The 25,530-nt window shown below is 46.9% G+C and overlaps 1 protein-coding gene across 1 annotated transcript in view; it reads right to left on the bottom strand.

Annotated features, from left to right (window-relative positions):
- Positions 1 to 25,530, bottom strand: part of PANX1 (pannexin 1) — a 43,443-nt gene that overhangs the window by 14,830 nt on the left and 3,083 nt on the right. Inside the window, exon 2 of the mRNA XM_004265468.3 lies at positions 8,418 to 8,557. Coding sequence (XP_004265516.1) covers positions 8,418 to 8,557 — 140 coding nt within the window. The remainder of the gene's footprint in view (positions 1 to 8,417; positions 8,558 to 25,530) is intronic.

Here is a 25,530-nt window from a genome sequence, read left to right as displayed (position 1 = left end):
CCTCTGTCTAGAATTCTTTCTCCTTGTCTACCTGGTGAATTCTCACCCATCCCGGGCACCAAAGTAAATGAGCAAGCCCACAGCTGAGGAAGTAGTAAGAGCTGAGGCTGGAAGGGTGTGTAGTAGGTTGAAACACTCATGTCCACCCCGAACCTCAGAATACGACACTGTTTGGACATAGAGTTTTTGCAGATGTAACTAGCGAAGACGAGGTCATACTAACTTAAGGTGGACCCTAATCCAGTGACTGGTACCCCTCTAAGCACACAGAGACACACAGGGGAGACGCCACGTGAAGACAGAGGCAGAGACTGGAGCGATGCTTCTACAAGGCAAGGAACGCCAAGGACTGCCGGCCACCACCAGAAACTAGCAGACAGGCATGGAATGGACCCTCCCCTCTGAGCCCCATAGAAGGAACCGACTGCTGACACCCTGATTTCCAAATCTAGGAGAGAAGACATTTCTGTTCTTTCAAGCTACTGAGTTTGTGGTCATTTGTCACGGCAGTCCTAGGAAACTCATACAAAGGGGAAGCAGGGACCTTATTATGAAGCTCCCACAGTACGGGAAGCCGCCGGTGGAGGGCATGATGGGAATTTATTTTAGAAAGATTATTACAGCCGTGGAGAAAGGAAGACACTGGAGAGGAGAGACGAGGCAGGAGCTTACTGCAGCAAAGAGGGGGTAAGTGATAAGCATTAACTAAGGCAGCAGCAGTGGGGAGAGGAAGACAGACTTGAGACTACACAGAGGGGGAACATACCTTCCAGTGCCCAGTTGGAAGTGATGGATGGAAAAGGGGAAGAACTAAGGCTAATCCTGGGTTTCTGGCTTACATGAGGGCATGGGTGGTGGTACCAGTAGTTGAAATAAAGAAACAAGGAGGAAAAGATTCACAGCAGAGGGGAGTGAGGCAGACCTGAGAAGATGAGAGTCTGAACGCGAGATACCTGTAGTTAAGGCAGGGGTGGTGGAGGTGTAGTTAAGGCATTGCCCTGGTGGAGGTGTGTCTACATAACTAAAAAAAAGAAGACAACCTGGCCATCCTCGCAACTCTGGATTTTGTAGGTTATAGATGGTCAAAGCCAAGAACATGGCTGCGATCGTCCAAGGAGAACACGGAGAAGAAGACAAGAGAACCAGGGAGGACATGAGACCCTAACGTTTAAGGGTCAGTTAGCGGGAAGCAGGTAAACCAAGAACAAATTCCATAGGGGAAGCGACATATAAGGATTCGTGAAAGACGTGGGTTCTTGAATGCATGTCGTTTGGATAGTGGTGCATTTCAAGATAACCTCAATTGTGGGAAGTCCAATGAGTGAAGAGCCCCCCAGAAAGGCTGATGCATTCCATGGGCAGTTTACAGAGGAGAGAGAATTAAGGGGGTATGCCCTTCTATCCTGCACTCAAGGGAAGACACCCAAGGCAGCAGGCTTCGTGCTGGGTGACATTCTGGAAGGGACCTAACAGGAGGAGAGACCTGTCAAAGAGAAGATGGCAAGCAGAGCATTTGTGTGTGAAAGAAAAGACTCCTGTCAAGAGAATTAGAACCAAGTTACAAGGAAGCAAGGAAAAACCTTCCTAAAGATCTGTGCGAACATGATACGGACTGTCGTACGAGGCAGGGAGGTCTCTTTCACTGGATCATCTGGGAGGGCTTCAGAGCTCTAGATCAGGGATGGGCAAACCTTCTCCCGCAAAGGGCCAGACGGGGAATGCCTGTGAGCCATAGGGCCTCTGTCACAACTAGGCAACTCAGTCATAGTACAAAAGCAGACACAGGTAATAATGTGTAAATGAATGGGCACGGCTGTATTCCAATAAAACTATCTGCAGAAACGGGTGATGGGCTGGATTTGGCCGGAGCGTGTATGTCAGTTTGCCAGCCCCTGCCCTGGACCTTTGCTTTGCAAAGAGTGGTCCACAGACAGGCACCCTCAGTATCACCTGGGAGCTTGTTAGAAATGCAGAATGCAGGCCCCCATCAGACCTGCTGAATCTGAGTCTATATTTCAATAAGATCTCCAGGTGATCTGCGTGCACACAGAGTTTGGGAAACCCTGGTTTAGATGAGTGGTGTCTACACTGGAACCCAAGCTGGCCCAGCAGAAGCAGACTCTCCTAAAAAGTAGATAAAAAACCACATTCCTGGCCTTAACCCCACAGGTTCCAACGTGTGTTCTGGATGGGGCCTAGGACCCTGTGTTTTCACACAGATAATGCTAAGGTTTGAAAAACTCTGGTCTGGAAGCCTCAGAGAACCCCTGCAACTAAGTTTCTGTGAATCCACTTAAAGGAAATACAGCAAGATTTGACAACTCTGTTCATTTTATTTTCTTGTTGTTTTTTGTTTTTGTTTTTCAGTCAAAAACTGGCTTTTCTGTTTCAGGAAGAAATCTTGCCTAACAGTTGCTTACTTTATGAACTTGAACAAAGAGACCAGAACACCCCAAAAAGGCCGGTTGTCAAACAGTCCTAGAGTGCCACCTGCTGGCCCCCTGAATACACCCATATTTCCACCGGAGACGACTCCTCAGAGATACTAGAGGCTACTAGAAATAAAGGGAGCGGGAGAGAAAGGGAGGAGAAACAGGGCAGGAGAAATGAAAGAAGTAGGTGGGGAGGGATGACAGCATGAATTATACCACTGCCATAAACTACACCAATACCTACTTCAATATTACACTGAGAAACTTCTTTGGGGAGGGGAATTTGGGTCTCCTGGTTTTAACTCTGGTATCGGAAGTGCGTTGAGAAGTGTTCACATAAACCCTGCGCCTCTAACCCCCTCGTTGTGAGCACCAGTCAGAATGCTCCTAGAGACCTAAGTCTGGCTCTGATCATGACCTGCAAGCCGCCTCATTCCTCTCCTCCCTTGCATATGTGTGTCCTGATCGCCCACTGTGGACTGCATTGTTCTCGGGGTAGAGTGATGAACAAGACACGTCGTGGTCTCCGCCTGCGTGGAACTTAGAGTCTTGGAAATAAAGAATCAATTAAGGAGAATTAAGGCAAGTAAGGACCATATCCCAGGGTGATTCCAGGAAAAATGCAGGCTGCTCTGGGAATACACACCCACGCAACACAGACCAGCGTGGAGTGCAGTTGATATTCTGCTTGGCCAGTGGCCCATTTCTAGGATCTGAATGTCTGAGGCAGGGCATGCAGTCTACTGTCTACACAGCAGGCCCACAGTGTTATTCCTGGACGCTTCACATTGGCCCACCTGGCCCTTGAAGCAGTCTGAACTGGCAACAACCCTCAGTCTAGAGGTCTAGAGGAAGCTTCTAGGTGGAAATGATATTTAAGCTGAGACTGGGAAAATGCATTAGGAGTTCACCGGATTTGGAAGTGAGGCTGCGGCGGTTCACAAGGGCCAGAGGGAGACTGAATCTTGTTAGCCAGGATAGCTTTGTTTTATTTTGTTTTTTTAAAGAAATAAAGACATTTCAGAGGGACACTGGAGGGTTTTGTTTAGGGAAATGACAGTCAGGCAAAAAAGAACACCTGTGATTATGTGGAAAGGGGTAGAAGGAGAGTAGGAATGACAGCGGCAAGATGGGCAAGAGGACGGCCGCTGCCCTAGGGGCTGGAAAGAAGGATGAAGAGTTTAAGAGCTCCTTATGAAGACAGACCCGATGGGGCTCAGTGACTGACAGGATGTGGGGATGGAGAGAGAGTCAGAATGGCCCTCAGACTTCGGGCTGATGTAACAGGGTGGCTGGTGGTGTCATTAATTGAGCTAGAGGTCACAGTGGGGACAGGCAGGAAACAGAAGTTCAGCTCTGGACAAGCTGTGCCGGAGTCGCGTGCCAGACCTTCAAGTGTTCAAGTTCAGGGTTCAGCTGGGTGTGTGGATCTGGAGCTCAAGAGAGAAGGCTGGGGGCTTCCCTGGTGGCGCAGTCGTTGAGAGTCCGCCTGCTGATGCAGGGGACACGGGTTCGTGCCTCGGTCCGGGAGGTTCCCACATGCCGCGGAGCGGCTGGGCCCGTGAGCCATGGCCGCTGAGCCTGTGCGTCCGGAGCCTGTGCTCCGCAACGGGAGAGGCCACAACAGTGAGAGGCCCGCGTACCGCAAAAAAAAAAAAAGAGAGAGAGAGAGAAGGCTGGGTTGGAGACAAAGACCTGGCTGTGAACAGCCCATGGAAAGAAATTGAAACCAGGGACATGAAATGGTCCAGGGAGGGGGTGCAGAGGAGGTGGCCTAGGACAGAACTCCAACTTCTCAGAGATGGACAAAGGGAGACTCTAACTGGAGAGTCAAGAGAGCATCTGCAGGAGGGCGTGGTCCACCAGACTGGATGTCAGAGAGAAGCCAAGTAGCACAAGCCCCTGAGAGTGAGAATTAACTTAGCAACAGGGAGGTCGTAGGTGACCCTGGGCAAGACCAGTTTGGTGGAGACGGACATGCTAAAACGTCAGTGGGAAGAGAGCCTGCGAGAAGGGACGGGTTGAGGATGCAGAGGGGAAAGGTGGGGAGGGGGATCCAGAGCACAGTGGGTCACACAGGAGAGCAGCTTCGCTCGGGAGAAGGGGCCTCATCCATTCACCAAAAGGACAGAGAAGGCTGGTGCTGCATGGGGACAGCAGGGACGTGTGATGGCAGGGAGCTGAGGGTGTTCTCGTGTCCGAGCTTCTGTCTGCTCTGAAGGGGGTGGCGGAGGGCCTTGGAGGGCAGGAGGTGGCAGTAGGGAGTGGGATGTCCTAACGTAGCTCCAGGTAATGAGGCACACAGAGCGAGGCAGCCGCCGGAACGGTGACAAGTGGCAAGGGGGTGAAAGTCCTTGGAGACAGAGAATGGTGCATCAGATGTGTATCTGGGAGGACGCACCCTAGGGTAATGAACTCTCACCAAAGTCCTGAATGAATGAGGGGGTGGGGATGATGTAGCTCGGTGTCGAGAACGAAGAACTAATCTAAGGAGGCGGGTTTTTACATGACGGAAGCACAGACAGAGTGAGGAGTAAAGATATGGGAAGACGACACACATCTCCACGTCCACCCTGCATTAAGGACCTCCTGGGTCAACAGTGGGCTCCCGCACTGGACAGCTCTTCTGCTGGGAAGACCCTCCTGGTGCCGAGCTAAAGTTCACCAACTGGTAACTTTCACTAACAGGTGAGAGTCTAGATTTCTGAAGCCGCATAAATCAAACCTGTACCTTTTCACATGTGAAAAACACCTGAAATCTGATAGAGGCCATGTGCTCAACCCGTCTGGCCATGGGACTTTGGACAATCGCCTGCCGTTGTCCTCCGCATCCGCTCTGTGAAATGAGGAGCCTGGAGGAGATGGTCCCAGCCAGCTGAAGATTCAGGAGTCCATTGAGTGTGGAGAGGCCAAAAGAAAACCAACAGGAAAGGCTTTCTAAACTTGAAAAAGAATCCAACAACCCAACATTTGGGCATGTACTCAAAAGAACCGAAAGGAGGGACTCGAACAGATATCTATCCACCCATGATCACAGCAGCATTATTCACAAAAGCCAGGAGGTGGAAGCAACTCAAGCAGCCACTGATGGATGAATGGCTAAACAAAATGTGGCGTATACATACAATGGAATATTATTCAGCCTTTAAAAGGAAGAGGATTCCGACGCATGCTACAACACGGGGGAAACTTGAAAACATTATGCTAAGTGAAATAAGCCAGACACAACCGAACAAATATTATTTGATTCCACTTATATGAGGTACCTAGAGTAGGCAGACTCAAAAAGACAGAGAGCAGAGTGGTGGTTGCCAGGGTCGGGGAAGGGGAGACCGGGAGTTAGTGTTTAATGAGTACAGAATGTCAGTTTGGGAAGACGAAAAGGTTCAGATGGATGGTGACGATGGCTGCACAACAATGTGAACGTACTTAATGCCACTGAACTGCACACGTAAAAATGGCTAACACGGTGAATCTTAACGATGTGTATACTTTCTCACATACACACACCACTTGAAAAGGCATCAATGTGAAAATAAGGCAGCTGTGATTACAGAATCTGGCCTGGCTAAGAAAGTCACACGTATCCAGGTAAGATCCTCCTACCTTATCTGGATCTCCTGTGGGTCTGTTTCTAGTTCTGGGTTTTCTCTCGCGCTCTGGTTATTTTTGATTGAGTGCTGAACATCACAGGTGAAAAACCGGAGCCAGAATCTGAGGCTCTGGATGAAGTTACTTCCTCCAGGGAGGACTGGCTTGTTTCTGCTTCTGGCTGGCAGGTGGACTAGAGACACTGACAATCCCAAATCTTCTTCATTCAATCGATACTGAAATGCTCTGAACCAAGACTCTAGACCCTATGAGGGCTGGCTGAACTCTGGATCACCCCTCACTCCTCAGCGATGGCCTTTCAAGCCTACGGTGTTGACCAGGGTCCTTCCGACTTGGGCTATTCAATCTTTGTCTCCAGTCCTGTGAATCTGGCAAGAACTCTGCTCAGATCCTCAGTCAAACTTCCACCAAAACAAGCTAGACTACCATCACCAGAAAGAGAGCTCCTTCGTCTTTCACTAACATCGAAAACTTAAGCTTGACTACCCGCGCTGCTCTACAAGACTTCCCCTCTATCCTGCAGGGGCAGTGGGAGCCCAGAGACCTGATTCTCATCTTAGAGCCAGCAACTAGTCCTGTGACTCCTGGGCGTGACCTCTCAAGGTGTCCTTATCCTCACGTGTAAAATGCATTTGGGGATCACAATCTTTGAATTTCTTCCTGCTCTAAAGGTTTTGCAGTCGCTAACGTCCCTGTCAACTCTTACATTGGACAATCCCAGAATACACATTCTTCTTCCGTGGATCCGTCAATCTCCAGCCCGGCCACTGATTACAACTTTCCATTCTCAGAAGACCATTAAAACAAACAGATTTAAACTACAACAGCATGCATTTAGATTTGCAAACAAAGATGTTCAGTTTCTAGAACTGTGCCCATTCATACGGAAGATCCTTATTACTCGCTGCCTGGGCTACCACGTCATGCAAAGTTGATGAGGACCCAACTGACGCTAAGGCCGAAAGTCAAAGAGAAAAGCCCAACCCCAAAGAAGAAAGGAGTCAGTGTAGGGCATCATTGTGCCAAATGGCATGCAATACATAAACATGAGGGAAACAAGCCTGAGTCACAGCAAAGGACTTAAACTGTTCTTTTTAAAAAAGAAGTATGCTGACTGTTCAGCAACAGGTCGAGGCAGGAGAGAGTCAAACAAACATCAGTCTTTGGCTTTTTAGAAGCTAACACACCGGGACTTCCTGGGTGGCGCAGTGGTTAAGAATCCGCCTGCCCATGCAGGGGACACGGGTTTGAGCCCTGGTCTGGGAAGATCCCACATGCCGCAGAGCAACTAAGCCCACGCGCCACAACTACTGAGCCCATGTGCCACATCTACTGAAGCCCGCATGCCTAGAGCCCGCTCTGCAACAAGAGAAGCCACTGCGATGAGAAGCCCACGCGCCACAACAAAGAATAGCCCCCGCTCACCACGACTAGAGAAAGCCTGCACACAGCAACGAAGACCCAACGCAGCCAAAAATAAATAAATAAAAAAGCTAACATTCCATGCTTTCCTTGGTGGACGCTGAAGATGCACAAACATTCTATTCATTTGCATGATGAACAAAAGAACCAGTGGCTGAAAGTAATGACAGGCTGAAACAAAGTCCTACTTTCACAAGTATGGAGAAGACCCAGCGGAGCTGCCTCATTACGCAGAGAACGTCCTGCTGCACAAACCTGCCAAATCTGGCCCGAGTTCCACACGGCCCAGCCTTTGTGAGCCCTGCCTCCACAATCCCCCGACCACGGAGCTGCTGACCTGCTCCTCTTCTCTGCAGGACATTGGTGTCTCCCAGGTAGCAGCTCCCCTTCCTTGCAGCATGTGGACCCATCAGAAAGCAAAGGCATGTATTCCAAAAGCTGTGCTGCGATCAATACCCCCAGATGGAATCATCCCTGGGCTTCTCGATGCTGCAGTAACACATGCGCTGGAAGCTGCTGACCTCTACGTTGGTCCTTACTTTTTCCAAGAGACCCTGTGTGTGGTGGAATAGGAGCTGGCCGAAGCTCTGAGTCCCAACTCTGCTGTTCTCTAACAAAGCTCACTGAGGCATAAAAAATGTACTGAGAGCCTCGTATGGTTCAGACACCGCTGGGCATCAAGGGTAGAAAGGCCACCGAGACACATGAGGTGCCGGCCACTATGGAACTAAAATCAAGGAGCGCCTCAGTTTCCCATCTCCTCAAGGAAGGTGCTGGACCAAGTAATCTCTGAGGTTCCTTCTGATTTTAATGTGCTACAGTTTTACGATCTGAGTTACAGCCCTGGTTGGCCACATGCATCCCTGTGGCTTTGGACTGGTGCAGCCTCTCTGGGCCTCAGTTCCCACGTCTATAAAGCAAACAGGTGAGATTTGCAATGTCCCCAGTTACCTTATGCAGACACAATGGAAGGTTTCCAGAGTCACCCTGCAAGGAGTCCTTCTGCTGGACGGCTGCCCAGCAATAAGAGTCCACGAAGGAGGCCTGACGCCACGAGAAAGAACTGGGGGAGAAGCAGCTTATTTGGGTACCTGAGAAGCAAGAACAGATTGTTCCAAGTAAATGAAAGTGCAGGTGTCTGGACCCCTCCTGCCCCACCCATAATCCCTCCCTCCCTGCCTCAGACTTTCAGGTGTTTGCTAAGTCACCAAACACCACTACAGGAGCGAGGCCGGCACCAAAACCAAACCCCCAAGTCTGCAGTAAAGCTGAATATTTGCGAGCTTTCTGGCCAACACTGGTCATGACAGCAGCTTGGGCTCAGGTGGGGAAAGACCCTCGAAAGAAGTGAAACCATCATAAAGGAAAAGTGCAAAGGAAACATGCTGAGTTGGTTTAATTTGGGGTGAGGATTGAGAGAAAGGAGAGGGTTATAGGGCGGGGAGTAGGAAGCGAGGAGGAGAGTCATGCAGAAAATTGAACCAGAAAAGGAGTCCTTTTTAGAGCAAAGAAACAAAGGACATCCAGCCTGAGGACGAGAATGCTGATGGAACATTTGGTAATACACCACTGGACGGCAAATCGACCGTTTTCCAACCCCTCTAAGAAAAAAGAAGGCACAGGCCCAAACTGCAGTCCAAGTGGTTTCCATTCAGAAGGCAGATGCTCCAAACTGCGAGCCTGCAGGCAGGGAGATGGGCGCAGGATGGGAAACCAGGACAGCTGGGTCCCACTCGAGGCTCTGCCGTTAACTTGCTCTTCTGGGAAGGAGCTCTGGACCTCGGTTTTCTCCTCTGCAAACTGAGAACTACATCGCTCCGCAAACGCTACCGTTACTACCTGGAAGATTCCTCATGCCCCTGAGTGCCTCCCGACTCACATGGGCCACCGTGGAAAACAGGCCAGTAGGACTTGCAGGGTGCAGGGCTGAAGCCGTGTCTCCCCTCCTTGCCAGTAGGCAGAGGGCCTGGTGCTAAGCCTGTCCTGACAGCCCTGAGCCCAGCCCCACTCCCCTGCCCCATCAAGCAGGTACAGGAACATGTGTCCCTTCCAGGCACAGGGACCAGCTGCTGGGGGACAGCTGACACACTCTCTTCCACAGCCTGCACAGCGGGAGAGTGCCAAGTGCCTGGGCTCTGACGTTAGCTGCATCTAAACCTAACTCTGACCCTCGCAGCCAGGTGACCTCAGGTCACTTACTTACAAAGCCAGGGATCTCCAAATGCGGATGACGTTAATGTCTAGATTCTGAGTAGTGTACCTGGTTCCCGGCAGTTGCACACGGCACATCCTTCTGTACCAAGTGGCTAGCAGATTCTGTTACAGCTTCAAAGATGGGGGAGGGGGTGCCCACCATTCTCCCTCCCACCCTGCAGAGAGGACAGGACAGTAGGAAGACACTGAGCTGGACTTCCCTGGTCCCTTTATGAGGGACATAAAAAGCCTCAAAGGGTCGCCCTCCCCTGGTGAGGGGTCGGCCTTTATACTTGTGACAGGAGAGGGTAGTGATGGGTATGTTGTCTGGAGAGTAGATTCTTGTGGTGAAGGGGGTGCAACAGGCCAGGTTCTGAGCACCCCCTCTTCTTCATCAGGTGCCTTTATGCCCACAGACGTCAAGAAGGGACTTCTCAGATAGAGCCCTTGGAGATGACTGTGAAAAGTCACACACTTTCTGAAAGCATCCTCTAATAGGGTAACTTCTTGCCAACCAGGAATGGTTTAAATATGAGTTGGGGGTGGGAAAGACATTTAAGGTCCCTTCCAACTCTTATCCCATTAAACTTGAGTTCCTACGTTTTATAAAAAATAGAGCAATCAGGATAGCACAGGACCCCGGGGCTAGCCTCACTCTGCTCTTGCATCAGTATTCCTCTGTCAAATGCTTCTGATGAGGTCCAGACACCAAGGCTTACTGGGCATAAAACAGCAGATACTGTAAGAAGGACACACAGGCCCCAGGTTATAGATGGATGGTTTCTGGCAAGCTGCTGTCCAAACGCATTCTCCTGAAAAGGGACAATGCTGTTAGGATTTCATGGAAACCCGTCCGGCCTGTAGTCCTCGTGCATGTAGCCAGCATCCAGTAACCTTCTTTCCATAGGAAAAGTGCTTCGAGTTGTCCTGGGACGTCAGGGGCCTCCCCCAGGGCAGTGATGGAAACTGCTGGAGCATAAATAACTCAATTTTTTCACACCAAAGCTTTTGCAAACGAAGAAGAAAGGAAATTTAACAGAGTACAGACAGAGGTTGAGCACACGTTGAGCTCCTAAGTAAACATTCTTCATCTGGAATGGAAGATGAGAAGAAAAGACAACCGATATTCACAGGACACCACGCCACCTTTAAATCATTACATTACCTCATTTAAACCTCACAACCAAATCGAGGGAAGGGAATAGACAGATAGATGGGTCTTATCTTCATTTTACCCTGGAGGAAACCGAAGCTCACAGTAATTCAGCGATCCCTCACCCGAGGAAGTCAGTGGTAGCATCAGAATTTGAATGTGTATCTAACTCTCAGTCTCTTAAAATGCTCCTCTCTGGACCAGTCACTCCAACAAGGCCGAGCTGGAGGAGGTCCCAGGAGCCTGGTGGAGCAGGGTGGTTTGAACACTCGGTTACTCCAACTAACCAGCATGGGCAGAGCTTCCTAGCAAGGGTCAAGGTCAAATCGGAGAAAAGGAGCAGATCAAGCCCCGGGTATTGGATATTCCCAGGCCAGAAACGGGAAACAAAGGAAGTCAAGAACCAGGCAGGGGCAGGAGTAAAGGGAGGGACCTGCAGGAGGTCCAAGCGGGAGGGTGCCGGGACCTGCCCGAGCTGGGCTGTGCAGCCCTACACCTTCACCCAGGGCCTGACAGCCTAGCCTGGCCTAAAAGCACATGTCAGGAGGCTCAGCTGCAGCCATGCGGCTAGGATGTTCGGGACCTGGACCATCGTGATTCATCTCCAAATGTTAACTCCACATCCTTTATCTCATTTACTCTTCAAAATGATATTGGGGGGTGATGATTTTGTAATGGATAAAAATGTCGAAATCACCATGTTGCGCACCAGGGACTAGCACAGTGTTGTAGGTCGATTGTACTTCACAAACAAACAAACTCAGAGAAAAAGAGATCCGATTTGTGGTTACCAGAGGTGGAAGATGGGGGGCGGGGGAACTGGATGAAGGCTGTCAAATGTACAAACTTCCGGTTATAAGGTAAATAAGTGTTAGGGACGTAACGTGCAACATGACACATAGAATGAACACTGCTGTACGTTCTATATGAAAGTGGTGAAGAGAGCAAATCCTAAGAGTTCTCATCACAAAGAAAAATTGTTTTTCCTTTTATTTTGTATCTGTATGAGACAATGGGTGTTCACTAAACTTACTGTGGTGATCATTTCAGGATGCATGTAAGTCCAATCATTACCCTGTGCACCTTTAACTTATACAGTGCTGTCTGTTAATGATACCTCAGTAACACTGGAAGAAAAAACCAATAATTTTGGGAGGCAAACAGGTGTTTTATATATTTTCCTAGCAGCCTTCCAGTAAGGAGAGCTTCTGGTCTCCTTCGTCCACCTTTTTAAACTGTTGCCAGATCATTGACCCTCAAGCTCAGTTCTGATCTTGACACTCCCTTGACTCAACATTTTTTCATTGGTTCCCCGCCACCCAGAAGACAAATCCAAACCGATGCTCCAGTCCAACCCAATTATTGCTGTGGCTTGCACAGGCCCCATCTGCTCCTAAATTTGTGCCTTTCCTCACGTCAGTCCCTCTGCCCGGGGGGCCCTCTCTCCAATACTTGTTAAAGTCAATGCCCCTCCATGTCCACCTCCATGGCCCATCCTTCAAAGCCCAGCTCAGATATCACCCTCTGCATGAAACTGTCCCCACTCAACTCCCAGAGCCCTTTAAAGCCATCAGAGACAGAGAATCACCTTCAACCATGTTGTACAGACATGCACGTCTTATCTCCTCTAGTAATATCTCAACTCTTGACTAGCAGAGTGAACATACACACACACACACACTCTCTCTCTCTCTCTCTCTCTCTCTCTCTCCCTCCGTCCCTCCTTCCCTCCCTCTCAACTTCATAGAGCACCCTGTATCAAATAAATAACACCTGTCTGAGTGCTTTAAACGTTCCCAAGTACTATGATAAATAGTATCTCAACTAACAGTCAAGCGCTCCCTGTCAGATACCACTATCCCAGCTGAGGAAACAGAGTCCCTAATCCACAGTGATCCTCCAGCCTGGTCCCATGCCCTTTCCACTCCGCTCTGCCGCATGTTGGCTGAATGAGGGCACTCATTTCTTTCTAGGGAGTAGCTTTAAGTGAGATCTGCATTGCCTTTCACAACTGTACAGAAACCAAGAAATAAGTTTTGGCTTTACACCAAGAACAATACCACCACTTCTGTCCAGCTGAGAGTGCAGACCGAGCTGTGGGCTTTCCATATGTGTCTGGCCGGATAGAATGAAAGATGGGCAGGAAACATGTGCTCCGGGGGCTCCATGGCAGCAGCTGCAACATCTGCTAACAAGTGACCCACATCACAGACGTCCCTCCACCCACTCTCCGGGCCCCGGTCTGGAGCCTAGGGCGCGGGTCACCCCTTCTCCTAAGTGTCAGCCCAGCTAAAACCTGTTCCTGTACCACAGACGCAGCTGGTGGAGAACCAGAGGGTAACACAGCCTGAGGGGAGACAGGACGGGAGCCAGGGAGGTGGGCCAGCCCAGCAGCTTCTCCGTGGCACCAACACTAGCTAGTGCAAGGCTAGTGCAAGGCTCTCTGCTCCTGGTCCAACCCATCCAGAGGGGCTTTGGCCTCGTTTTGCTGTCCCTCTTTTTTTGATAAGCTTTCTTTTCATTCTTCTCATTATTATCACCCAGTTGGTTAGGAGGGCCCACATCTGAAGGGCTGTGAGTTCTGAGCCAGCCCCTAGCATCTTCTGACAAACATATGCATCCTCCCTCCCCGGGTGTTGTGTGGGAATAGGTTATCTGCGTTGCTTCTGCATTTAAATGCTACATGCAACTGTGAGGGTAGCGCAGGAATCAGGCTTCCTGAGAAGTTAATGCAACTCACCAAAATCACAAGTTTAACAACACACCAATAGAAAGATCTAGTTAACTGCCTGGGAGGACATTAGAGGAATTTTCAAACGGAAGAGATTCTAACCTGGTAACCAGCACAGTGAAGAGAGTGAAGGGGCAGCAGAAGCAAGAAAAGGGAACCACCCCTTGCTGTGTACTCTGACCCCATTTTAAAATGGGGAAAGTGAGGATTTCGTGACTAGTGCGTTATAGAGATGGGGTATCAACCCAGGTTTCCATCTTTACCTTCCAAACACGAGGAAGAGGAGGCAAGAAGCACAGGTTATTGAAGAAAGTTGGGTCAGAGAAGGTCGAAAGAGAAGGAGGGAGACAGGAAAGTTTCTTTGAACAAAACAGTAAGCCCTGGGCTTGCTGTTTCTGGGAGGCAGAAAGGGAACACAGCAGTCATTACTATCGATAGAATATTTTAAAAGTTTGCAAAATGTTTTTATTTTGCAAAACTAAAACTCAGTTCTATTTCACTTTAACGTAAATGATACACATACACACACCATTCACACATATATATACACATACCCAGGGGATCCAGGTAGGTCATAATACAACCTATGAAGCACTGAATTTGAAAGTTCTTGCTATATTTTAAGGTTGCCAAAAAAACTGAAAACAACTGTATTATAAACTCTCAAGTTCAATGGGAATAATCACATAGAAGGGGACCCTGATTGTGTGGTAGAGAAAGAGATGGGTAGTGGTCAGCGCTCAAAAATAAACATGAAATAGTAACAAGAACGCATAAGGATGAAACAGGCCTGAATCTGTTTCAAGCACCTTCGACACCAACATAAGACCAAATGAAGTCTGTTCCAAAGGATCGCTTCTTGCCATATACTCAGAGAGCCCAACCCTGATAAAATAGAGTAAAATTCCAAGCATCTCAGGACTACTTCTCTCTCTAAAACAGAAACAAATTCCTCCCCTTTCACCTCTCCAGGCGACTTCAAACCAACCTCTAGCTTCAAACACAAGCAAATAAATAAAGTTCCAAATGGTCCATTCTTGCCTTCACTTTTGCTTTGCGGGAACTGACCCCACGGCACAGGTGTTTTAAACCAGTGTGAAAATATATAAGTACTCTCTGTAGCCCAAACTGAAAAAACTGAATTGGAATGATAGTTTTCTTTTCCTTTAAACCAAGTTGATTCACCAGTTCTCCTTTTCCCCACAGCTAAGCCTGGCTTTTAAAGACAAGCCAACCAGAGCTAATATCTGCTCCTTGATAAAATGGGCATAATCTAGTGTTATCTTCTAAATGAGTCCCAAGAAGTCCCCAGATACTTCACTACCCATCCCAAACAATAAACTGTTTGGCATTTCTGCATTAATAGTTTTCTGCTTTAGACAAAGGCCCATCAGTGCACAGTGCTCTCACGTATGGAGAGGAATAACAGTCCGGACCACATGGTCCAGGATTTGTGACTACAGGGCAGAAAGCCAAGGGAACATACAGTTAAGGTGGCGAGCCTCCGATGGAAACTGCAGGGCTCCTTTAATTCAGTCAAGAATGATGGCGTAAACAATATAATATTACACAGCCTGCTAAGGGCAAGAGCGGAAGTGAAAAGGGAGCTAGACAGAGACCGCTGCTTGAAGGAACCACGAGGCCAGCACTATACCCAGAAGAACAGACTAGACAACTAAGCAGCAGTCTGAAGTGTCGCTTTCCTAAGGTGGAGAATCCAGTCCCTTAGTACATCCAGAACGTCTAGACCACACAAAAGAAGAACTTGTATTAATCCAATGTAGAATCTGACAACTGTCCAGTGAATAAAGTTTCAATGACCCGGGTACCAGGGAAAAAAGATATGAGAACTTAATGTTCTAGTAAAGATGCAAAAAAAAGTACTCAATGTATTTAAATATTATTTCTTTTTAAATTTTGATCATCTGAGATTAACTAGTTCAAACATACAGAAAATTACAGAAAATAATATAACAGATACCTAGGGGTTTAAAACCATATTGACATTTTGCTTTGTTTATCTCATCTCTTCTTTAAAATTAAACATTTTATTTTGAATTATTTTCAGACCTATAGAAAAGTTACAAGAATATTACAGCGATATTCAGCTATAAAAAAGAAGGAAATCCTGCAATTTGTGTCAACATGGATGGACCTTGAGGGCATTATGTTTAGTGAAATAAATTAGACAGAGAAAGACAAATACTTCTGATCTTATTTATATGTTTTATCTAATAGAACTGAACTCACTGAGACAGAAAACAGATTGGTAGTTGACAGAGGCCAGGCATGGTGGGGTGAGGGAAATGGGTAAAGGTGGCCAAAAGGTAAAAACTTCCAGTTATAAGATATATAAATTCTGGGATGTAACGTCAGCACAGTGCCTATAGTTAACCATACCGTATGGTATATTTGAAAGCTAAGCAAGTAGATCTTTAAAGTTCTCATCATAAGAAAAAAAATATAACTATTTGAGGTGATGATATTAATGAAATTTACTGTGGTGATCATTTCACAATAGGTACATATATCAATTCATTATGTTGCACACCGTAAACTTATGCAATGTTATGTGTCAATTACAGCTCAATAAAACTGGAAAAAATAAATAAAATTTGTAAACATATAAAATACAGCATCACCATAAAAAATAATATTACAATGAAATACCACATTGTCAACATTCTGCCACACACCCTCCTTTTATACACATGTATGTATAATATATACCTTTTTTCTGAACCACTTGCAGAGGTTATGACCCTTTCCTCTCAAAGTGTGTATCTTCTAAAATAAGATATTCTCTTACATAACCCAGTCCAATTACCAAATTAAAAGCAGCAACAAAAAAACGAAAACACTACTGCTATCTATATTCAGATTTCCCGAACTATGCTTTACGTCCCGAACTATGCTTTACGGCAATTTTTTTTTCCCCACTACTCAGGATCCAATCCCGCACCACACACAGTGCATTCAGATGTCATATCTCTCTAGTTGCTTTATCCTGGGAGGGTTCCACAGCCCTTCTCTGTCATTCAAGACCCTAACGTGTGAAGAGCACTGGCCCTCTGTTTTGTGCGACACCCCTTCATTTGTGTTTGTTCATTGTTTCTCCATGCTCTGATCTAGGTTCTGCATTATTGGCAGGGATCCCAATAAGGGAAGGGTTGTTGGTCATCCACAGGACACCCCCGGAGGCGCCTGACAACAGTTTCCCCCATGACAGGTAATGTCACCTATGATGGTCACTTGGTTAAGGTGCCTTCTGCCAGGGCTCTGCTGTAAAAGTGGCTTTTTCCCTTGAGAAATAAGTGGTCTATGGGGAGATGACCCTCCTAGACTGTAAGTATTCTGTTCCCCAACAAGCTTTCATCCAGTGGTGAATCAAATACTTCAACTGTGGTTGCAAAGTGAAGATTTTCCAACTTTATTCTTCCCTCTACATTTATTAGCTGGCATTTTACTACAAAAAGGAACTTCACCTTCCCAACATTTTTTTCTTTTTTAGCATAAACATGGACTCAGGTAGTCTTTTGTTTTTCAATATTTTATAATCCGTTACTTTTATTTATTTTGATGCTTAAATTGTTTCAAACTAGCTCCTGTACCTAATATGTTCCCTTTGGTTTTGAGCACTTCCATACTTCCTGCCACAAAATGTTCTGGGCTTATCTTGTACTTTCCCTGCCCCAGCCCTACAATTGGCCATTTCTCCAACGAACCTTCAGTTCCTTTAGTCGGTAATAAAAAAAAAAAAAAAAATTAATAAATTTATTTATTTAATTTTTGGCTGCACTGGGTCCTCGTTGTTGCGCGCGGGCTTTCTCTAGTTGTGGCAAGTGGGGGGCTACTCTTCGTTGCACTGTGCAGGCTTCTCATGCGGTGGCTTCTCTTGTTGCGGAGCACGGGCTCTAGGCTCGCCAGCTTCAGTAGTTGCAGCACGCAGGCTCAGTAGTTGTGGCTCATAGGCTCTAGAGCGCAGGCTCAGTAGTTGTGGTGCATGGGCTTAGTTGCTCCGCAGCATGTGGGATCTTCCCGGACCAGGGCTCGAACCCGTGTCCCGTGTCCCGTGTCCCTTGCATTGGCAGGCGGATTCTTAACCACTGCGCCACCAGGGAAGTCCCGGTAATAAAATTTTAAAACGAAGATTTGGATGCTAGCTGTGCTCACTGCTACTGAGATGTCATTGCTCCCAGGCCCTTTCAACAGACACAGATAGGAAATCTATTTGTGTGTGTCTGTGTGCGTGTGTGAGTTTATGATGAGACTTCTAATTCCAATCCAACACCGCTGGGATCTTCCTTGTCTTCCCTCATTCCATGTTTGTATCCTTCTTTCATTTAGACACTTAGCTCCCAAATACATCAACATAGTTACTCATTGGCTCAATCCTAAAAATCCACACAAAATAATTTCAGAACTTTTAGGGACTTCCTTGGTGGCACAGTCGTTAGGAATCTGCCTGCCAATGCAGGGGACACAGGTTCGATCTCTGGTCCGGGAAGATCCCACATGCTGCAGAGCAACTAAGCCCGTGCACCAGGACTACTGAGCCCGCACGCCTCAACTACTGAAGCTCCACGCTCTGGGCCCCGTGTGCTGCAACTACTAAAGCCTGCGCACCTAGAGCCTGTGCTCCACAACAAGAGAAGCTACCGCAAGGAGAAGCCTGCGCACCACAACGAAGAGTAGCACCCCCTGCTGTAACTAGAGAAAGCCCGCACGCAGCAACGAAGACCCAATGCAGCCAAAAATATAAATAAATAATAATAATAATTTCAGAATTTTTAAAGCAAAGACATCTTCTGGTATTCATTTTAAAAGGTTCACTCTGGATGCTATGTCAAAAACTGGCCATTCAGGGTCAAGAACCGAAGTAGAGACCAGTCAGGAATCTATTGCAATAGTCCAAGTGACATAAAAAAGAATGAAATAATGCCATTTGCAGCGACATGGATGGACCTAGAGATTGTCATACTGAGTGAAGTAAGTCAGACAGAGAAAGACAAATATGATACCGCTTACATGTGGAATCTAAAAACATTTATAAAACAGAAGTAGAGTCAAAGATGTAGAAAGCAAATTTATGGTTACCAAGGGGGAAGGGGGGGAGGGATAAATTGGGAGATTGGGACTGACATATACACACTACTATATATCAAACAGATAACTAATAAGAACCTACTGTATAGTACAGGGAACTCTACTCAGTACTCTGTAATGACCTATATGGGAACAGAATCTATATATCAAATAGATAACTAATAAGAACCTACTGTATAGTACAGGGAACTCTACTCAATACTCTGTAATGACCTATATGGGAATAGCATCTAAAAAAGAGTGTATATGTGTATATGCATAGCTGAGTCACTTTGCTGTATAGCAGAAACTAACACAACATTGTAAATCAACTATACTCTAATAAGAATTAATTTAATAAAAATAAAAATAACGATAACACAAATAAAAAAAAAATAGTCCAGATGAGAGAGAGTATGAAGAAATAGTCACAGCACACGTGTGCCTGAAGTCTCTTCCATCACCTCTAGGTCCTAGCCTGGTCCAGGGCAAAGGTTTTGCTTCTATAAAATGAAGATTAACACAAAAGGTAGATGAAAGGTAAAAAGGGAAATTAATACAAACATCTCTGCTATAATACAATTTGTGTATTTAAAAAAAAAGTAGTATTCTGCAAAATCACTAAAATAACAGAGCTATGGAGTATATAGGATTGAGGCAGATCACTCCAAGTCTCTGCAGATTTTGTACCTTGAGCACTAATCAAACAGCAACAATCCTGATTAAAAACACAGTAGTGTGGGCTTCCCTGGTGGCGCAGTGGTTGAGAGTCCGCCTGCCGATGCAGGGGACACGGGTTCGTGCCCCGGTCCGGGAAGATCCCGTGAGCCATGGCCGCTGAGCCTGCGCGTCCGGAGCCTGTGCTCCGCAACGGGAGAGGCCACAACAGTGAGAGGCCCGCGTACCGCAAAAGAACAAAAAACACAGTAGTGTGATGGAGGGTGTGTAAGAAAGGCTGCTGAGTTATGCACCCAAGTAAAAAAGTGAAACACACAAAGACCAGACAGAACCGCCTGACAGCACCTCCAGAACAGGGCATTTGACCAACGTGCAGCCAAGAGGAAGAGCGTGGGGTTAATGGGCATCATGTGTGCCATATTCCTCTGAAGCTTGCTTCATCCAGACCTTCTTTGGTGGCACAAATCACTCACATGCTGAAAAAACGTATAGGAACCAATGTGACTCACACATGATACTGGTATTCCCTATACGCTAATCACACATAAGCTACTTTCCATCACAGAATCACCAAGGACAGATGTCATTTACTAAATACTACGAGTAGATAGGAACTAGATGCTCTCACTCAATCGAATAAAAGAACTGTGAACTAGTTATCGTTTAGTGTCATCTGTCAGATGTGGAAACAGAGGCTCAGAGGGGTTAAGCAACTTCCAGAGGCAGACAGCTAATACTTGGTGTAGGTTCAATACAATCCCAAGTGTGTGGCCCTCCTCTTTCCCCAATATGATGACACCCTGAGAACAAGTGACCAGGGGAAAGAGAAGGTGGAGGGGGAGCGGAGTGGAGAAGGACAGGCGCTGTGGACAGCAAGGCCAGCCAGTAACACAAGCAGAGCAGGAAAGGGCCAGAGGCCTAATTTGTGTGAAACAACATGGAAGTCCAGTTAGGAGTGGGGAAGGGATTTTAGCCTAAAGGGAAAAAATTAGGTACATCTATAAGAAGAGGTTCTAGAATCTTTATTTCCTGAATATTGCTTTAAGATCCCGTTATATCCAAGAGTTATTAAGTTTTCTCTTTTACTTGCTAGTAAGTTACTTAACCTCTCTGAACCTAATATTTCTTGTTTGCAAAACCTCATAGAATTCCTATAAAGATTAATGAAATATCTACCACAGTGCAAGCAGATAGTAAGAACTCAATAAATGGTAGCTGTTTTTATTTCTATGCAGCGGGCGCACCATGGTAAGCTCTGGAGATACAAAGGTATACGGTTCCTTTGTCACATCCTGTATTATTTTCTTCAGTGCACTTATAATTATTTGAATTTCACCATTCTTACTGGTTTACCTGTTTGTCTTATCTTCTATAAATCTTGAACATATGCATTGTGAAAGCAGGCCTTGGATAATCGGGATTTGAGATTTAACGGGGCCCCAGCCTGAAACCAGACCCAACTTTGTTAAGTCCTTTTGTATCACCTCTCCCTCAAAGTTGCCTTTTAAGAGCTAGATCTTGTAGTTCCTGCAATAAAGAAATCCTATTGCGTTGTAGCAGGCCTTGAGTGTCTAAATTTGGTATTTAATGTCACAGAGCTTTTGTGCCAGCAGCGTACCAAAAAAAGCCAAGGACCTTGCTCTCCCCAAGGGCTGTTCCTTCTGTTTCTCTTATGGTACAACAGAGCACAGCTGTTCTCCCGAAGGTATGCAGGCCTCGATGGCGTTGCACTCCACCCAAGAAGCATTTATTGGGCATGATACCACGGGGGATTCAAAGACAAAGAAAGCGTGGTCCCTGTCCTCCAAGAGCTTGCAGTGCAGGAGGAGGCCAAGAATATGAACCACTAACGATAACAAACAAAAAAATTGCGTAAGGTAATGGCTGAGTCATGGCAGACTTTCATACTTGAAGGGAGGAGAGGAGAAAACCCAGGCTGGGAAAGAGCAGGAGAAAGGCTCGGAGTCTTTAAAGTTCACCGCATATTACGAAGGGGAGCACAGCACTGTGCCTGGAACAGAGTCCAGCTGGGAATCAGATAAAGGACGTCCTGGGATGACATGCTGCAAAGTCTAGACTTGATGCTATGATAATGGCAAGGAGGTGTGGCAGGATGGGTGGAGGGACTGTGTTTTAATATCCTTAGGGCTGTAATTCATGCACCCATGGTCCTGATGCCCTGCTGAGGCTGCAGTGCTGGCCATGATTCTAACAGAGAAGGCACCCTCCCCAGCAAGAAAGCCAGGAGTGGGGAAGATGGTCCCGAGAGTGGGGAGGATGATCGCGTGGCAGTAGGGCCGAGACTCAGAACAAACTAGTAGCTTCTGTGCTGGGTACAAGCTCGTTCTGCTTTCAGTGCACTCCTCCTCATGCACAGGACAGGGAGAGGGCAGAGGACACAGCAGTGCCCGAGAATTCAGGCTTCAGAATCAAAGCTACAGTCCCGCTCTGCTCTGTGTGCCCTTGAGCACGTTATCTGGCCTCTATTGGCCTCAGTTCCTCATCTGTCAGAGTCATACAGTACTGGGGCGTGTTTAGCAGCTAACCTTTACTGTAAGGTTACTATGTCCCAGATATGGTTCTAGGGCTCATGTGTGTTAATGCATTTAATTCTCACCACCCTGTGAGATAGGTTTTACTATGACCCCATTTATTGATGAGGAAACTGGGGCACAGAGAAATTATGGAACTTGCCCAATGTGTCACAGTGTATGTGTGATGCACCAGGATTGGAACCCAGGCAGTCTGTCTCCAGACTCACATCTTAACCAATATTCCACAGTCTCCCCAGAATTAAAATATACACCTGTTTTGAAGAATTTCTGCTGGGAAAAATATCATGCTAGAAGGACCTAGCACACAGGCAGCGTCAATATATGGTGGCTTCATGTGATAAAGGACTGTTATTAAATATATACAAAGAATTCCTTGGATATAGAAGATGTGGTGTATATATACATAATAAAATATTACTCAGCCATAGAAAAGAATGAAATAATGTCATTTGTAGCAACATGGATGGACCTAGAGATTACCATACTAAGTGAAGTAAGTCAGACAGAGCAAGACAAATTTCATATAATATCACTTACATGTGGAATCTAAAAAAATGATACAAATGAACTTATCTATAAAACAGAAACAGACTCATATACAGAGAAAACAAACTTATGGTTACCAAAGGGGAGCATGGTGGGGTGGGGGGGAGGATGAATTAGGAGTTTGGGATTAGCACATACAAACTACTATATATATAATAGATAAACAACAAGGTCCTCCTGTATATTCAATATCTTGTAGTAAATTATAATGGAAAAGAATCTGAAAAAGAATATATATATCGCTGAATCACTTTGCTGTGCACCAGAAACTAACACGACATTGTAAATCAACTATACCTCAAATAAAAAATACATATACAAAAAATTCTTAAAACTCAACAATAGGAAGCAAACAACTCAAAACATGGGCCAAAGATCTTAACAGACACCTCACCCAAGAAGGTATGCAGATAGAAAATAAGCACATGGAACAACAAGATACCAGTACACACCTATTAGAAGGGCCAAAATCTGGAACACGGACAACACCAAGTGCTGGCAAGGATGTGGAGCAACAGGAACTTTCATTAACTGCTGGTCAGACTGCAAAGTAGTACAGCCACTTTGGAAGACAGTTTGGTAGCTTCTTACAAAACTGAACGTACTTTTACAGCAAATGTGCTCCTTGGTATTTACCCAAAGGACCTGAAAACTCATGTCCACACAAAAACCTGCCCATGGATGTTTATTACAGCTTTGGTCGTAACTGCCAAAACTTGGAAGCAACCAAAGACGTCCTTTAGTAGGTGAATGGAAAAATAAACTGTGGTACATCCAGACAATGGAATATTATTCAGTGTTAAAAAGAAACAGCTACCAAGCCACGAAAAGACATGGAGGAATCTTAAATGCATGTTACTAAGTGAAAGAAGCCACTCTGAAAAGGCTACGTACTGCATGATTCCAACTGTATGAAATTGCAGAAAAGGCAAAACTATAGAGACTGTAAAAAAGCCAGTGGTTGCCAAGGGTTATACAGGTGAGGGTTGAATAGGTAGAGCACAGAGGATTTTGAGGGCAGTGAAAATACTCCATATGATACCATAATGATGGATAATTATACACTTTTCCAAACCCACAGAATGTACGACTCTGGTGGGGAATGTTGATAACAGAGAAGGCTGTGCATGTGTGGGAGCAGGGAGTATATGGCAAATCTCTGTACCTTCCCCTCAATTTTGCTGTGAAACTAAAACTGCTCTAAAAAAGTAAAGTCTTAATGAAAACGTACGCGTGTGTGTGCACATACACGCAGCAGCTATTAACATCGCTCCTAAGGACAGCAGGGGAAGGAAGGCATTAGAAGCAACTGCCTAAGTGCAGAGGGGAGAGGCAACATTTCCCTCTGGACACCAACCCCTCTGGCTGGTCACCTGCAGGGCCCCGGCCAGGCCCTTCCAGAGCTGCAGCTTCTCCCAGGCCCTCAGCGGACAGGGCTTCCTGCTGTGCCAGGCGATGAGAGCCGGCTGCTGGGGTCTACCCTGGACCAGGCTTCCGCATGGACCCGGCCCACCCCTGCCAGGCACAGCCTTCCTGACAGTCCACTGCTCCAGGCCGGGCTTCCACGAGACCGTGGAGCCCCAGAGCAGAACCGCTGAATGCAGCCAGCTTGGGGCCTTCCCAAATCAGCTCCAACATCCCAGAACAACGGGGAGGTATCGGGTGTGCCCGCAGAGCTCCCAGCAATGGCTCCCGATAAACTTTTATAAACTATCTGCCCCATACAAAGCACCATGGTAGGGCTTCCCTGGTGGCGCAGTGGTTGAGAGTCCGCCTGCCGATGCAGGGGACGCGGGTTCGTGCCCCGGTCCGGGAGGATCCCACATGCCGCGGTGCGGCTGGGCCCGTGAGCCATGGCCGCTGGGCCTGCGCGTCCGGAGCCTGTGCTCCGCAACGGGAGAGGCCACAACAGTGAGAGGCCCGCGTACCGCAAAAACAACAACAACAACAAAAACCAGTGAGGTGACACCTCTGTACTGACACAGGCGGCTTCCCACACCTTTCCACACAGTGTGCTTTCCATACTAAGCAGGAAAATGCAAACCACTATGATGTGACTCAGTTTGGTTAAAAACAAATGTGTATACGTTATATTAATGCAGAGAAAGAGGATTTTATGTCTGTCCAGTGTCCACGGTGTTCACCTGTACACATAGTGAAGGAGGTTTATGAATCCTTTACCATGAGAAGGTATTTAGGTACTATCTGTACAATAAAGTACCAAAAAAAAAAATTAACAAAGAAAAACATGTATGTATCAGTAGCCTCTCTGGATAGCAGGTATCTTTCTGGAAAGGGACCAGGAGGCTCCCTTGGTGCTTTGCCTTTAAACGTGAGCTGAGGATGTGCTGTTTTGGGACCTTTGCCCTGAGACCCTAAGTATTAGCCCATTCTTATAGACACTCCTGAAGAGAAGAATCAGCTTTGCCACCTGGTACATGCTGAAGGACAGCCTGAACACATCTCCCAAGATGTGCCTACAGCAGCCACGACAGAGCAGATGACTTAAGCCACCTGGCTGCTGACTCGGAGGAAACAAGAGGGGAACTGGGAACTGACAGCATTGGAAGCAGCTGCAGCTCTCTCTGTCCCCTGGCTCACTGGGGCTGGCCCAGCGCCTGCCCTGTAACGACAGCAGCAGAGCAGAGCTAACCCTAAGGGACCAAGTCCCTCTGTCCAGAACTACAGCTGCCTGCTGGGAGGGCAGCAGGGAGAGAAGGCTCCCTGGGCGGACCAGACACCCTTCCCCAGGGGTCCAGTGGCTGCCCCTGCTGCTCATCTGGTCCAGCCACCCTGGCACCGGGCATGAAGCATCCTGGTGGGAGATAGGAGCTCTGCTCTCCCAGCGTCTCCTAAGATACCAGGCTAGGGCACCAGAGAGTCAAAGCAGTCCCTGAGGGAGGACATCTCGGTCCCAGGTCCTGAGTAGCCCTAGGCCAAGGGTACTGCTGACCCATCAAAAGACCCCAAGAATAAGCATCCCATTCAGAGTCTGGTCTGTTGAAAAGTAGCAAGCTTAGGGAATTAGTTTCTTCAACAATTTAGATAAATACTCCTAGAATTTCAGAGTCTGAAGGCCATGTAGTCTAATTATGCTTGTATTCTACACAGAGTTGTCACTCA

This window comes from Orcinus orca, chromosome 8, assembly GCF_937001465.1.
Source record: "Orcinus orca chromosome 8, mOrcOrc1.1, whole genome shotgun sequence".
Lineage (NCBI taxonomy): Eukaryota > Metazoa > Chordata > Mammalia > Artiodactyla > Delphinidae > Orcinus > Orcinus orca.
Note: the sequence above shows the minus strand (reverse complement) of the source record. Positions and strands in the feature narration are given on the sequence as shown.